The sequence below is a fragment of the Electrona antarctica genome (genome assembly GCF_951216825.1).
Source record: "Electrona antarctica genome assembly, chromosome: 16".
Lineage (NCBI taxonomy): Eukaryota > Metazoa > Chordata > Actinopteri > Myctophiformes > Myctophidae > Electrona > Electrona antarctica.
In genome coordinates, this window is record NC_136797.1 from 33501136 (window position 1) to 33514366 (window position 13231).

The window sequence follows — 13231 nt, forward strand, 5'->3', positions numbered from 1 at the left end:
TGGTACGACTGCTGCTCTGAGTCCTAGAGCTCTGCTGTCTGTCTTGGTACGACTGCTGCTCTGAGTCCTAGAGCTCTGCTGTCTGTCTTGGTACGACTGCTGCTCTGAGTCCTAGAGCTCTGCTGTCTGTCTTGGTACGACTGCTGCTCTGAGTCCTAGAGCTCTCTGCTGCTGTCTGGGTACGACTGCTGCTCTGAGTCCTAGAGCTCTGCTGTCTGTCTGGGTACGACTGCTGCTCTGAGTCCTAGAGCTCTGCTGTCTGTCTGGGTACGACTGCTGCTGAATCCTAGAGCTCTGCTGTCTGTCTTGGTACGACTGCTGCTCTGAGTCCTAGAGCTCTCTGCTGCTGTCTGGGTACGACTGCTGCTCTGAGTCCTAGAGCTCTGCTGTCTGTCTGGGTACGACTGCTGCTCTGAGTCCTAGAGCTCTGCTGTCTGTCTGGGTACGACTGCTGCTCTGAGTCCTAGAGCTCTGCTGTCTGTCTTGGTACGACTGCTGCTCTGAGACCTAGAGCTCTCTGCTGCTGTCTGGGTACGACTGCTGCTCTGAGTCCTAGAGCTCTGCTGTCTGTCTGGGTACGACTGCTGCTCTGAGTCCTAAAGCTCTGCTGTCTGTCTGGGTACGACTGCTGCTCTGAGTCCTAGAGCTCTGCTGTCTGTCTGGGTACGACTGCTGCTCTGAGTCCTAGAGCTCTGCTGTCTGTCTGGGTACGACTGCTGCTGAGTCCTAGAGCTCTCTGCTATTCTAAATCCTTTAGACCCGTTGAAACGTACCTTAGTTACATCACCAAGAATGGTGGTCCCTTATTGGCTGTTTGAGGACACCGACATACATACATGCATACATTCATACATACAGTACATACATACATACAAACTCACCCAGCCGATCGCAGTACTTGTGTGCACTTGCGTGTTTTGGGGTGAGAGTTTGTCCCAACTGCCGCTCAAAGGCTACTGGCCAATCACAGCACGTCCTTGCACAAATGCACTGGCCCACCACAGCCTGTCCTTGCACAAGTGGTACAGGCTTTGGGATGTTGCGGAGCTGGGCAGCTTCTCTGTACCTCCTAAAAATCAGAGCAGCTGTGCGATGTCACCTGCGTGTGCGTGCGTAATATTTATTATTATTTATTTTTTCAGAAAAATTTTAGATTAGAAGGCGTTCTTAGAATCGGCCTCAGTCCTAAATGGAAAAAAGAGTAGGTGTGGTTCCAGCACCTTTTTCAAGGCGTTTTATTTTTTGTACTTTTTATGTGGGGAAAACCATGTTGAACAACTATTGTACATAGAGCACATAGAGTATTTTTACATTTAAAATGTGTATGGAGGGTAGCTTTAATTACTCTCTTGTTTGCCCATGAGGAAGCAGAATCCTGCCCGTTCACACTTTCTCGCATTCTTTGGTAAGAATAAGAAGGCCATCAAGGTCGTGATGCTTATCTAAAATTATTTTACCACAAAAAACGCACATAATATAATCTCCTTGGGAATTCAGGAATTGACAATACCGTGAATAAAAGTGGAACCCCCCCCCCATGCGGTGCGTGCATGCGAGAACCATTCCAGTCTCAGTCAAATGCATCTGTTAATCCCGTGTAGCCAGACGATCGGAGATCTCTGCCTAACAAATGATGTCTGGGGCTTGTATTGGGCGAGGAAATCAAAATTCAATGTAGAGACTAGAACAACGGAGAAAACCTCAGCACTGTCGGCAGCAAACTAACCTGCGGCCTACTGTTTGGGAAACCAGTCCTGATACCATCCCAATATGAAGGAACGCCCTAAATTCTTTGCATTGGCTCTCCAATTATTATTTTTAATCTCCAAATTGTCTATCGTACAGACTTCTTATTCCCCTCCGATTCACATTAATCCATTGAGACCTGGAACGCATCCATGTCACGTTAGCGTTTAACCACATTAACCATTAACCCATTTTGGGCGGGAACCACTTTTGGTGTTTTAAACATAGCAGATCTACAAGCTCATAGCGTGCCACCGAGTGGCGCGCTATGAACTTGTAGATCTGCTATTTTTGAAAAATCGTTAAAATGTGCCTCAAATCTTTCCGAACATTGTCATGATTTAGAAAACTTTTTTTTTTTAAATTTCGACGTCAGGCCTGAATGGGTTAAGCTTAGTTTACACACACACACACACACACTCACTCACGCACACACAAACACACAACCAGTGACACATGCTTTGTGTGATCATAATGATCTCGCCTATCAGGCCTAGCCAACCTCCAGGGGGGCTGATGCTGCTGTACTGCTGCCAGACGGGCACAGACCCAACTACACATTGAACATTGAGGCATGCCATGCAGGAGCCATACGCAGGAACCCTATGCAGTTGTGGTTGTGCAGTTGCATTGTTGCGTGAGCTCTTATGCTACTCTGTGATCCGCCGGTTGGCTAGCACAGGGGTTCTCAACCCGTGGGTCGCGACCCCTCGGGGGGTCGCCAAATTATTTTAGGGGGTCCCCAAATTATTTTTAAAAAAAAAAGAAAAAAAAAGATTTTTTTATTTTTTTTCACGATTTTTCAAAAATAGCAGACCTACAAGCTCGTATCGCGCCACTCGGTGGCGCGCTATGAGCTTGTAGATCTGCTATTTTTCAATAGCTAAATTATAACATAATGCTTAAAACACCAAAAGGGGTTCCCGCCCAAAATGGGTTAAGGTTATTGTAGCAGTCAATTTATTTGGGGGTCGGGAGGGGGCGGGGCGGGGGTCCCGAGACGTTGCCAAAGCATTTCCGGGGGTCCCCGGCCAAAAACGTTGAGAACCCCTGCCATACACAGGAACCCTATGCAGTTGTGGTTGTGCAGTTGCATTGTTGCGTGAGCTCTTATGCTACTCTGTGATCCGCCGGTTGGCTAGCCTTAGCTATCTGGGGATTATTATGTGTTGGACTGACTTTGTTTGTGCCAGTAGGCTAGTTTAGAAGCCAGGCAGAGTGACTAAGCAGATGACTGGTAAATTGTTAGACCTCACAGGACGTCAAGAACACATACCTTTCCATGGTAGTAAGTAGGTATCTACTCATTCTACTGCACTGCAGTTACTTTCATTGATTTTGGAGAAACGGTTACTGTTTTTAGCCAAACGATGTCAAAGGACTTGAACCGGTTCATTTCAGGACTGTAAATGCATTTTCCTGAATAACGGCGTTCTCACAATTCTGGAGGACTTAATATGCTGAAAGGAATGAATGAATCCTTTATGGATCCCGGGGGAGCAGCTCTCCTCGATTAACACAGAGGTTTTAAAACGGAAGAAAAATAAAATAAAAACCTGATGCCATAAAATCAAGTCTCAAGGGCATATTTACTAAACATACTGCATATTGCCACCAACTTGCACCAAGGCTGCAAAAATCTTTCGTTGCAGGTTTTTCATTTTGCAGGATGTAAATGCACAGCTGCAGCGAGTTACCTCATCTATCTTCAAAGGCTTGTTGCAGAGACTTCTGTGTAAAGACAGTCAGAGAGACCACTTAACGAGGGAGAATTTATCAAACGATTTGTAATTTTCTGTTTTACTTTTTTGTTGTTGTTCACATTGGTTGACATGTACTAGTTGGTGCATGACATGACCAAATTGAAGAAATCTTGAGGGGGAAGTAATTTTGCTCATTGACAAATAAAACCTACTTGAAGTGAGGTGGCATTTATTTACTAAATCAGTTAGTTGATGAGCGGCATTTAAAAACAAATCTGAGAATCTTAATTTCCATATATGTCTAACATAAAAATCTGCATTTGCTGATCTACAGAAATAATACAAAACGCATTTTAGATTCCTTAAAGATGGAGTGCTGTGATTTTTGTACTTTTTATGTTTTGTATGAGTTAAGCTTAGTTTACACACACACACACACACACTCACTCACTCACGCACACAAACACACAACCAGTGACACATGCTTTGTGTGATCATAATGATCTCGCCTATCAGGCCTAGCCAACCTCGTCAGGCCTGAATGGGTTAACATTACTCTAATGGAGCCCCAGGTGTGGTTAGAATATGTAAATATGTCTTCCCTGTGTATTTGTGGTTTCTTCCTGAAAGCTGAAAGAATTTGATTCAAAAGGCCCAATCGAAATAAAAAATAAAAACCGCAGTATGTTCGAAAAATTGTTAAGTTTAATTGAAGAATTTCTTAAAATCAATTCATCGAATAAAGATGCCGTGCTGTGATTTTGTTCCCACCCTAAAACATGATCATCAGGTATTATGATTATACTAGGAGGAAAATGTCTTTAAAATAAGTGTACAGAAAGTGTTAAAATTATGTTTGGCTTTTGACCATCACACGCCTCTGGTTGCAGTACCTTAAGCAAGTACAGACTATTAATAAATCGCATTGTAACCTAGTTCGTTCCAAATCCATAGGCAAACTGTAAATCTTCAAATCATTTATTAAATCTGCTCGCCAGAGGATTATTATTGTTGTCTATGTGTCTCCTCAGGTCAATGAATTGGTGGACTGCAGGGATGTGAGCATCGGTGCCTGGTTCGAGGCCTGCATTGCCAAGGTGACACGAGCCCCCAAGGGACCAACACCCCCCACCAAAGGCAAGGTTGGCCGGCCTCCCAAAAGGACTAATGGCAAGCTGGAGGCCGGTCTTGGACAGACCCAAACCCAGAGTCAAACCACAGCAACCACAGACAATAATGGAAATAATGTGGTTTTAAACTCGGACTGTAGTGGAGCCTCCACCTCTCAAACAGACTCTGCAGCAACAGCCAAAAGCTTGACTGCCGCCAACGGAGAGGATGTTATTTACCATATTAAATATGAAGAGTAAGTGATGGGTCCTCATAGCAGTGAAGGTTGCTAGTATAATTGCTTGTGGATGAATGGATACAGTTAGGTGAAGGTCGAAATCTGGTAGCATTTCCTTTGGAAACCTCTTTCAGTTATATATTCATATTTTACATGAAATCGCAGCATTCTTTAGTGTTGTCCTGCTCTGTTCAGACAATTTAAGGTAATGGTTACCCTAGATGGATGAAATACTGTTTAGTAGGAGCCTCCTACTAGGAGGCAGCAATAACCTTCAAATCAATATACAGTATGCTTCTGTATGCTTAAAAAAGGGTGTACGTGTGCGTGCGTGCGTGCGTGCGTGTGTGTGTGTGTGTGTGTGTGTGTGTGTGTGTGTGTGTGTGTGTGTGTGTGTTGTCGTCGTTGTCAAAAGTTGTGGTAGAAATGGTGCTGCTGTCAGTAATGGTGGGTGGGCTTGTTGGAAACTGCAGCAGCTCTGGCTTTGGTCTGGCTGTTCAGGAGGAAGGAGAGGGGGTTGGTGTGGATGATGCTACAATTTGGACTCCTCTCTTTTGCTCCCCTTTTTTTCCTAGCAAAATCATTCAGAAGCAGCCGTTTCTATGGTAACCTAACCTGTGAGTTCTAGGAGCGTTACTTCTGTCCTTCTCTTTTTTTATCTCTTCAATTTCTGTGAACTAGTTTGTGTGTGTTGCTGTGGGATATGGTATGGCATAATGGTTATGGCTTATTGAGTAATGTGTTTTTGCCTAAACAACATTCCTCAACCTTCCAATTCACCGGTATTGTGCTTTTTATTACGGTTTGTTTTCTGGCAGTACATCTGGGAATAAATCATGCTTATGTCCTCTTGACAAGCCAAGGCCACTACACCAAAGCATTCTTATGGGAAGACCCTGCAGAAAGTCTTCAGTCAAATCGTAAAACATATTTATGCCTAATGCCCCTGAGAGACAATGTTTTAATCTTCTATTTTACCTTTTCCTAATTGCTTATAACACAGCCGTCGCCACCACCACCATTATAGGTTTCTTCCATTATTTACCAGACCAAACAGAGGCTGGATAAGATTGCCTGACAGAGTCACACCCCACAAAACCCCCACCCACAAACACCCGTCTGCATAATCTGAAGCAGAAAACCCAACTCCACAACATGATTGAACCCCCCCTCCCCCCCGTTCAGCCTGTGGTAGTGCTGCACAGCTTTTCAACAGAATGTAATGAGTTCGAGCCTCATAACCATAGGTTTGGGTGTTGCTAGGAGAATCTCCTTTCCAATGGTCTCTGGCTGGCACCAGTGTGTGTTGTTCTGTGCGCTGCAAGTCTCTCAGATCTGATTTTACAGTTAAGCTTTTGGCTCGGTTGAACACATATTTAGCATGCTCACGCTGTGGAGAGAGTAACACATATAGACATAAAATTGGACTTAACATCGCATGTCAATGCAGTGTGTAATTCTTGCAATTTAGTCGCTATGTTTATCATTACACAGATGATTTGCAGGTGGTCATGTTTGACATTATGCCATGTAACATTGTCATTTCAGACTGCTGGGAGCTGTGGCTCCATTATATTGGAACAAATTCTATTTAAAATTGCTTTAACCTACTTGAAGAGTATCACGAGTGAGTTGGCTTTTTCTTTCTTCTTTACTTACGCCTACTGCCCATTCTGGGGCATAGGCCGTCAACAAGCCTACTGCCCCTTCTGGGGCATAGGCCGTCAACAAGCCTACTGCCCCTTCTGGGGCATAGGCCGTCAACAAGCCATCTCCAGGCATCTCTGTCTTGAGCTGTTCTCTCCAGCTGGTTCCAGGTCATCTCTGTCTTGAGCTGTTCTCTCCAGCTGGTTCCAGGCATCTCTGTCTTGAGCTGTTCTCTCCAGCTGGTTCCAGGTCATCTCTGTCTTGAGCTGTTCTCTCCAGCTGGTTCCAGGTCATCTCTGTCTTGAGCTGTTCTCTCCAGCTGGTTCCAGGTCATCTCTGTCTTGAGCTGTTCTCTCCAGCTGGTTCCAGGTCATCTCTGTCTTGAGCTGTTCTCTCCAGCTGGTTCCAGGTCATCTCTGTCTTGGGCTGTTCTCTCCAGCTGGTTCCAGGTCATCTCTGTCTTGAGCTGTTCTCTCCAGCTGGTTCCAGGTCATCTCTGTCTTGAGCTGTTCTCTCCAGCTGGTTCCAGGTCATCTCTGTCTTGAGCTGTTCTCTCCAGCTGGTTCCAGGTCATCTCTGTCTTGGGCTGTTCTCTCCAGCTGGTTCCAGGTCATCTCTGTCTTGAGCTGTTCTCTCCAGCTGGTTCCAGGTCATCTCTGTCTTGAGCTGTTCTCTCCAGCTGGTTCCAGGTCATCTCTGTCTTGGGCTGTTCTCTCCAGCTGGTTCCAGGTCATCTCTGTCTTGAGCTGTTCTCTCCAGCTGGTTCCAGGTCATCTCTGTCTTGAGCTGTTCTCTCCAGCTGGTTCCAGGTCATCTCTGTCTTGGGCTGTTCTCTCCAGCTGGTTCCAGGTCATCTCTGTCTTGAGCTGTTCTCTCCAGCTGGTTCCAGGTCATCTCTGTCTTGAGCTGTTCTCTCCAGCTGGTTCCAGGTCATCTCTGTCTTGGGCTGTTCTCTCCAGCTGGTTCCAGGTCATCTCTGTCTTGGGCTGTTCTCTCCAGCTGGTTCCAGGTCATCTCTGTCTTGAGCTGTTCTCTCCAGCTGGTTCCAGGTCATCTCTGTCTTGGGCTGTTCTCTCCAGCTGGTTCCAGGTCATCTCTGTCTTGGGCTGTTCTCTCCAGCTGGTTCCAGGTCATCTCTGTCTTGGGCTGTTCTCTCCAGCTGGTTCCAGGTCGTCTTCATGGTCTTGATGTCTGCCTCCAGGTCTCTGCGCCAGGTGTTTCTAGGGCGACCCCTTTTCCGCTTTTCTTTACATGTCTCTAAAATAGACAAAGGTTTCGGTTATAATTCCAGTTCTGTATCATTTTGCGCACATGCATATTGGTTAATATAAGATGATGAAAGATGAGGGCTGGTCCAGCCCTGCCTTAAGCAGGATACTGAGGGCAATAACAATACACATCTTTTGTTCTCTTGATTGTGACCATGGCCTTTGACCTTTTTGACCCAAAGATAATCTCCCTTTTGGTTCAATCTCACTGGTAATCAATGTCTGGTCCAGGGACCACCAGGAACTACGGGTCCATTTGGTTCCTATATTTATTTTGTACACTCCCAGAGTTAAATTAACACTGAGGACTTTACTGTGTAGATTGGGTTAACATTGAGGACTTTACTGTGTAGATTGGGTTAACATTGAGGACTTTACTGTGTAGATTGGGTTAACATTGAGGACGTTACTGTGTAGATTGGGGTTCCAGTAGCCTGGCTCTAGCCCTGAATCGTCAGGTCTGGTGACTCTTCTACGGCGGTGTCAGTTTGCATCGAAATCTGATGCAGCAGCTGATTGGCCATCAGTGCCGTCACTCGATGACATCGGGGCGGCGGTGGCTCAGGGGTAGAGTGGCTGGATGGTAACCGCAAGGTTGCCAGTTCGAACCCGGGCTCCCCCAGAGTTGGTGTCGAAGTGTCCTTGGGCAAGACACTGAACCCCTAATTGCTCCTGATGTGCTGGTTCAATTCAATTCAATTTTATTAAAGTGTCAAATCACAACAAGTTGTCTCAAGACACTTTACAACCAACAAAGATCCACCCAGAACAAGCAATATTGCGACAATGGTAACGAAAAACTCCCCTTTAGGAAGAAACGTCAGGCAGAACCCGACTCTAGGGTGGGCGGCCATCTGCCTCGACCGTTTCGGGGGAGAGGGGGGGGGGGGGGGGGTAGAGGGGGAATAGGAAGAAAGAATAGAAGAGAGATAGACAGGGTGGGCTCCGTGGAGGGGCCTGGTCCACCTCTGGTCCAGGTCGTGCACTGTGAGGCCGGGTCCACGCCACGGTCACACTTCTGGTGGGTTCCATGAAGAGGCCTGGTCCACGGTCACACTCGGCAGTCAGTTGGGGGTTAATATTAGAGGTCCACAGAACTGCGAAGTGGAGGACGAAAAGAGACTCCGGGGAGGGATTCCCCGGATGTTGGGTTAGTGGCAGGCCTTACTGGAGCCTATACAGTGTATATTACAAGCACTGCTGGGAGACAAACCCACACAAACAATGTACAATTATGGTATTTAGCAGACACACAACACAGGTGCGGGGTTTGGCGGGAGGTTCCCCCTACTCAGTTCTCACCCTTATGACTTTATCAGGTGAGCGAGTACTGGAGATTTTTAACCTAGTCTTGAATGTGCAGAGCGTGTCAGCCCCACGGACCGAAGCCGGGAGAAGGTTCCACAGCTGAGGTGCCTGGGACCTAAACGCCCTGCCTCCTATTGTAACTTTTGATATTTTTGGGACAGTAAGCATTTTTGCATACTGTAAACGCACTGGTATTCTATTTGGTTTGTAGGGATCGATGAGTTCTTTGAGATATGGTTGGTGCCTTGCATGGTTTCCGCTGCCATCGGTGTGTGAATGGGTGAATGTAATGCACAATCTATGTAAAGCGCCTTGGATAAAGGCGCTATATAAATGCACCATTTACCATTTTACCATTTACATCAAACAACAAACATGGCTTCCATGAGCAGACAAAATAAGCTGTCTTTTGCGTAATTTCCAGGTTTTTAGACAGCTGGTGGATGGAAATGAAGCTCCACCCACGCAGCAGATTGCCGCGTCGGCCAGATTCCCGGAAAAGCTTGCCCAGATAACCCAGCGGCATTCTGCCGTGTGGGTGGAGCTTCATTACCAGCTGTCTAAAAACCCGGAAATGACGCAAAAGACAGCTTCCTTTGGCCGTGCAATCGTGCATGGAAGTTCAAGTGTGCCCAGGCTGTGTGGAAACTTGCGACCATATCGATCTGGCTATTAAATCGCCCTATGATTATGATAGTTTCTTTACAGAAACACAGAAACATCATCGTCTCACATATTTTACTGTGTTTGTTTACATGCTAGTAGCACTTGTTGACTGTTTGGTTAAAAACGGGTTAGCCGGTTTCTAACGTCATCTGCTTTCTACTATCAGGCTAGAGTCAGGCTAGGGTTCCAGTATAGTTCCGTTCCCTTTGGACCAGTGGTTTAGATGCATAGGTTTGATGTTTACCTCTTATCCTAGTTACTCTGTAGCACTTAATTGATTTATCTGCACTCTATGCACGTGACCATTTACCCTGTTGCCCAGGGTTCATGCCCCTTACTCTGATCTTGCACTTTGAAATTGGCTCTGCCTAAATAAATAGGCCTAAATTGCCAAATGCCAAAATTGAACTCCATTGTTAATCCATCAGATATACTGTGGCATTTATCAGCATAATTCATCATTGTCATGAACGTGAATATTGGAATCTTGCAAATGTTTCTCACCACCCTGAACATGAGCATTCCCTTGTTTAAATTCTGAAAGGATTTGCAGTATTTTCTTTTTTTTCTTTTTACCCATGTTTCTCCCCATTTAGTCATAATGCCTGCCTTATCGATTCGTGTGTGTGTGTGTGTGTGTGTGTGTGTGTGTGTGTGTGTGTGTGTGTGTGTGTGTGTGTGTGTGTGTGTGTGTGTGTGTGTGTGTGTGTGTGTGTGTGCGTGTGCGTGTGCGTGCGTGCGTGCGTGCGTGCGTGCGTGCGTGCGGTCACTGCTGTTGTATCCTACTGACTCACCTGCCGGTCTTCATCCTACTCCTGAGAGACAGTGACCGACATTGTCGGTCAGTCTCACGTGATGAGACCGACCGACGTGATGCCGGTCGGTCCGCGAGACCGACCGACATCTCGCGAGACCGACCTGTCGGGCACTGTTTTGACCTCGTTCCTGCTGCTACTCCCGGCCAACACTACCTGCTGAACCTGCTGGCGGGCTCTGCCCAGCCCGTAGGAATATGTTCAGTGTCAAATATCACCCCCCCCTCCTCCTCCTCCTCACCCGGCTTCCCTCCCCCAAACACGTGCCAATTGTGTTCGTTTAGAATAGATGCTGGACAAAGCCAGAAACGCCACGGTGGATTCGAACCCATAACCTTTGTAGTGGTGGGCAGGCACTTTACCAGTGCGCCACTCGAGCACCTTTACAGTTATTGGAAAATGTGTTGTACAGTTGATGATGCTCACACTTGACTTGGTTTACAGTAATCTAGATTCACACGCCGGTGCAACTAATCATAGTATAGAAAATCAATATAGAAATGAATATATAGAAATCTTTGATTACCAGAAATAACAAAATTTACCATTTTCAACACATCATTTCAGCCAAGTATAGCACCATTTTATCATCTATGAATACATATTCATAGATGTATTCCTTGGTCAATAAATAAATCCTTATATGTGGCAATTGCAATAAATCAAACGATCACTCTCATATTCACAGTACAGTCTACCACCCACAGCGAGGAGCACACCCTACTGTAAAATCTGGAGTGTTAATTTGTATTGAATGAACACTCCAGATTTAGCTGTGGGCTGCACTTCCTAATCTCCTTTTTGTAACATAATTAAGGCTGAGTAAATGGATGCTTTTAAAAGCCTTGTAATTTGCCATTAAGGACTCATTCACACATTAAGCAGGAGTTAAGACTGCATACACATTGCCCCTCTGCAGTAGAGTAATTGGAGTATATTCAGATGCACTGGCTTAGCAGCTTTCCAAACCTGTTACTCAAAAAATACTAATGATTGTTTTAGAACAAAGGATGCATTAAGACCCTTCATAGGGATAATATATAAATGTCCCCCAGTTTCAAAGTAAAGGACAACTTTAGTTTTTTTCAACCAAGGTTCATGTTTTAGGTTGTTATTGGAGAAAGTAAATTACATTTTGTTTCATATGCTGCTTTCTTTCGTTTTAGCAATTTTAGCTATTTTTGATAGGGCATTCAAACATGGCGCTAAATATGAATATTTTGACAATTTTATAGCGATTTTTTTTTAAATATTATTTACTGTATTCCTACTAGACCCCATAAAATTGCATCTGGCCACAAAAGATCAGTGGATCTATTGAATGGCAAGAATATCAAAAATAGACATAAAATCACAAACGAAAGAAAGCAGCAAATGAAAAAAATGAACACTCATCTTTTACTCTGTCTAATAACAACCTAAAACATGAACCTTGGTTGAAAAGAACCAAAGTTGTCCTTTTCATTTCATTTAAGCATTGCAAGTACGATGATATACATATTTTTTGTCACTTGACTATCTCCCCTCTTACTGAAAGCTTACTGAGTCTCAGTAAACCTGAGGTCTGCCTGAGATCGGATTGCTTGCTTCATAGCTTAGTTTGCATTCAGCAGTATTCTTGCTTATGTTTTGCAATTCTAACTTTTAGGAGATTAAAACGTTGTATGAAATAAAAGGCCTATAATGAATTATAGTTGGTATCCGATGACTGCATTTGATGGGTTATACATCTACAACCACGATATACAGTAGGTCAGATGGGTCAAGAATGCAATGCCTAGAGCTTCAGTTCAACTTGTCAGTGACCAAAGTTCTGTTTGTTTTTACATGATGGTCCGTGTAGCACGGTTAAGGCATTATTTCAGCTCCACTGTAACTGGATTGCCAGTAGGCCAAATTGGTACAGTGTGCAATAGTACAGTTGGTGTGAGAGAGAGAGCTTGTGTGGTCTTCAGTTAGGATGCCTCACCTAATTTTTGTGTCGCCTCTGTTTCCCTTCTGTTCGTGCTGGGTCCCATTGTGTTCCAAGATTGGCGCTCCTCTCCTATGGTATGTTTGTGTGTGTTACTCCTTGTACCCCCATCCAGAGCCCCAGTAATCCTTTGGGTAAAAAAAAAAAAAAGAGGAAATCTTTGCCCCATGCCCCAGTTACATTTTCATGTAATACACGGCTCGTCCCAGTGGCCCGACTAACCAGATCAGCAGGCCCGCTTGTATTTTCATGTATTTAACAGGAACACTACACATTAATTAATGTCACTATTCTTTGATGTAAATACGCCACATTTAATGGCAGATTTTCCTCTGATGTTCGCAGGGTGATGTTAACGGCCATATTGAATTAAGCTACACTGTATTGCAGGCTATCACTAACAAAGGATTATGCATAATTGGGTAAGATAACATTTAAATTGCAATTAACTACTTTCAACCTGGCATTTCTTTTTTGGACATCTCATGAAATCGTACATTTTTCAAAAATGGCACAAGCACACAAGGGATTGCATCACATTATGCGCTTGTAGAAAGTTTAGCGTTCACACTGAGCCCAGTCACAACAGACCCTGGCAGGGTTGTGCTGGACCGGTACAGAATTTCAGAGGAAGCACTTGAGCCAGGCTGTCTTGCCAAAAAAGGGGGGGATCGAACACATGCACTGCTGTTCTCTTTCGTGCTTTGCTCTCGGCCCCCGCCCCTCCCACTGTGCAAGGGGGTTTCTGAGTTCCCTGT

At 45.0% G+C, this 13231-nt stretch overlaps 1 protein-coding gene across 2 annotated transcripts in view; it reads left to right on the forward strand.

The window, feature by feature from the left end:
* uhrf2 (ubiquitin like with PHD and ring finger domains 2) overlaps positions 1 to 13231 on the forward strand; it is a 44575-nt gene that overhangs the window by 11781 nt on the left and 19563 nt on the right. For both annotated transcript variants that reach the window (XM_079525126.1, XM_079525127.1), the window contains exon 3: positions 4481 to 4815. In XM_079525126.1, the coding sequence (XP_079381252.1) occupies positions 4481 to 4815 (335 nt within the window). The remainder of the gene's footprint in view (positions 1 to 4480; positions 4816 to 13231) is intronic.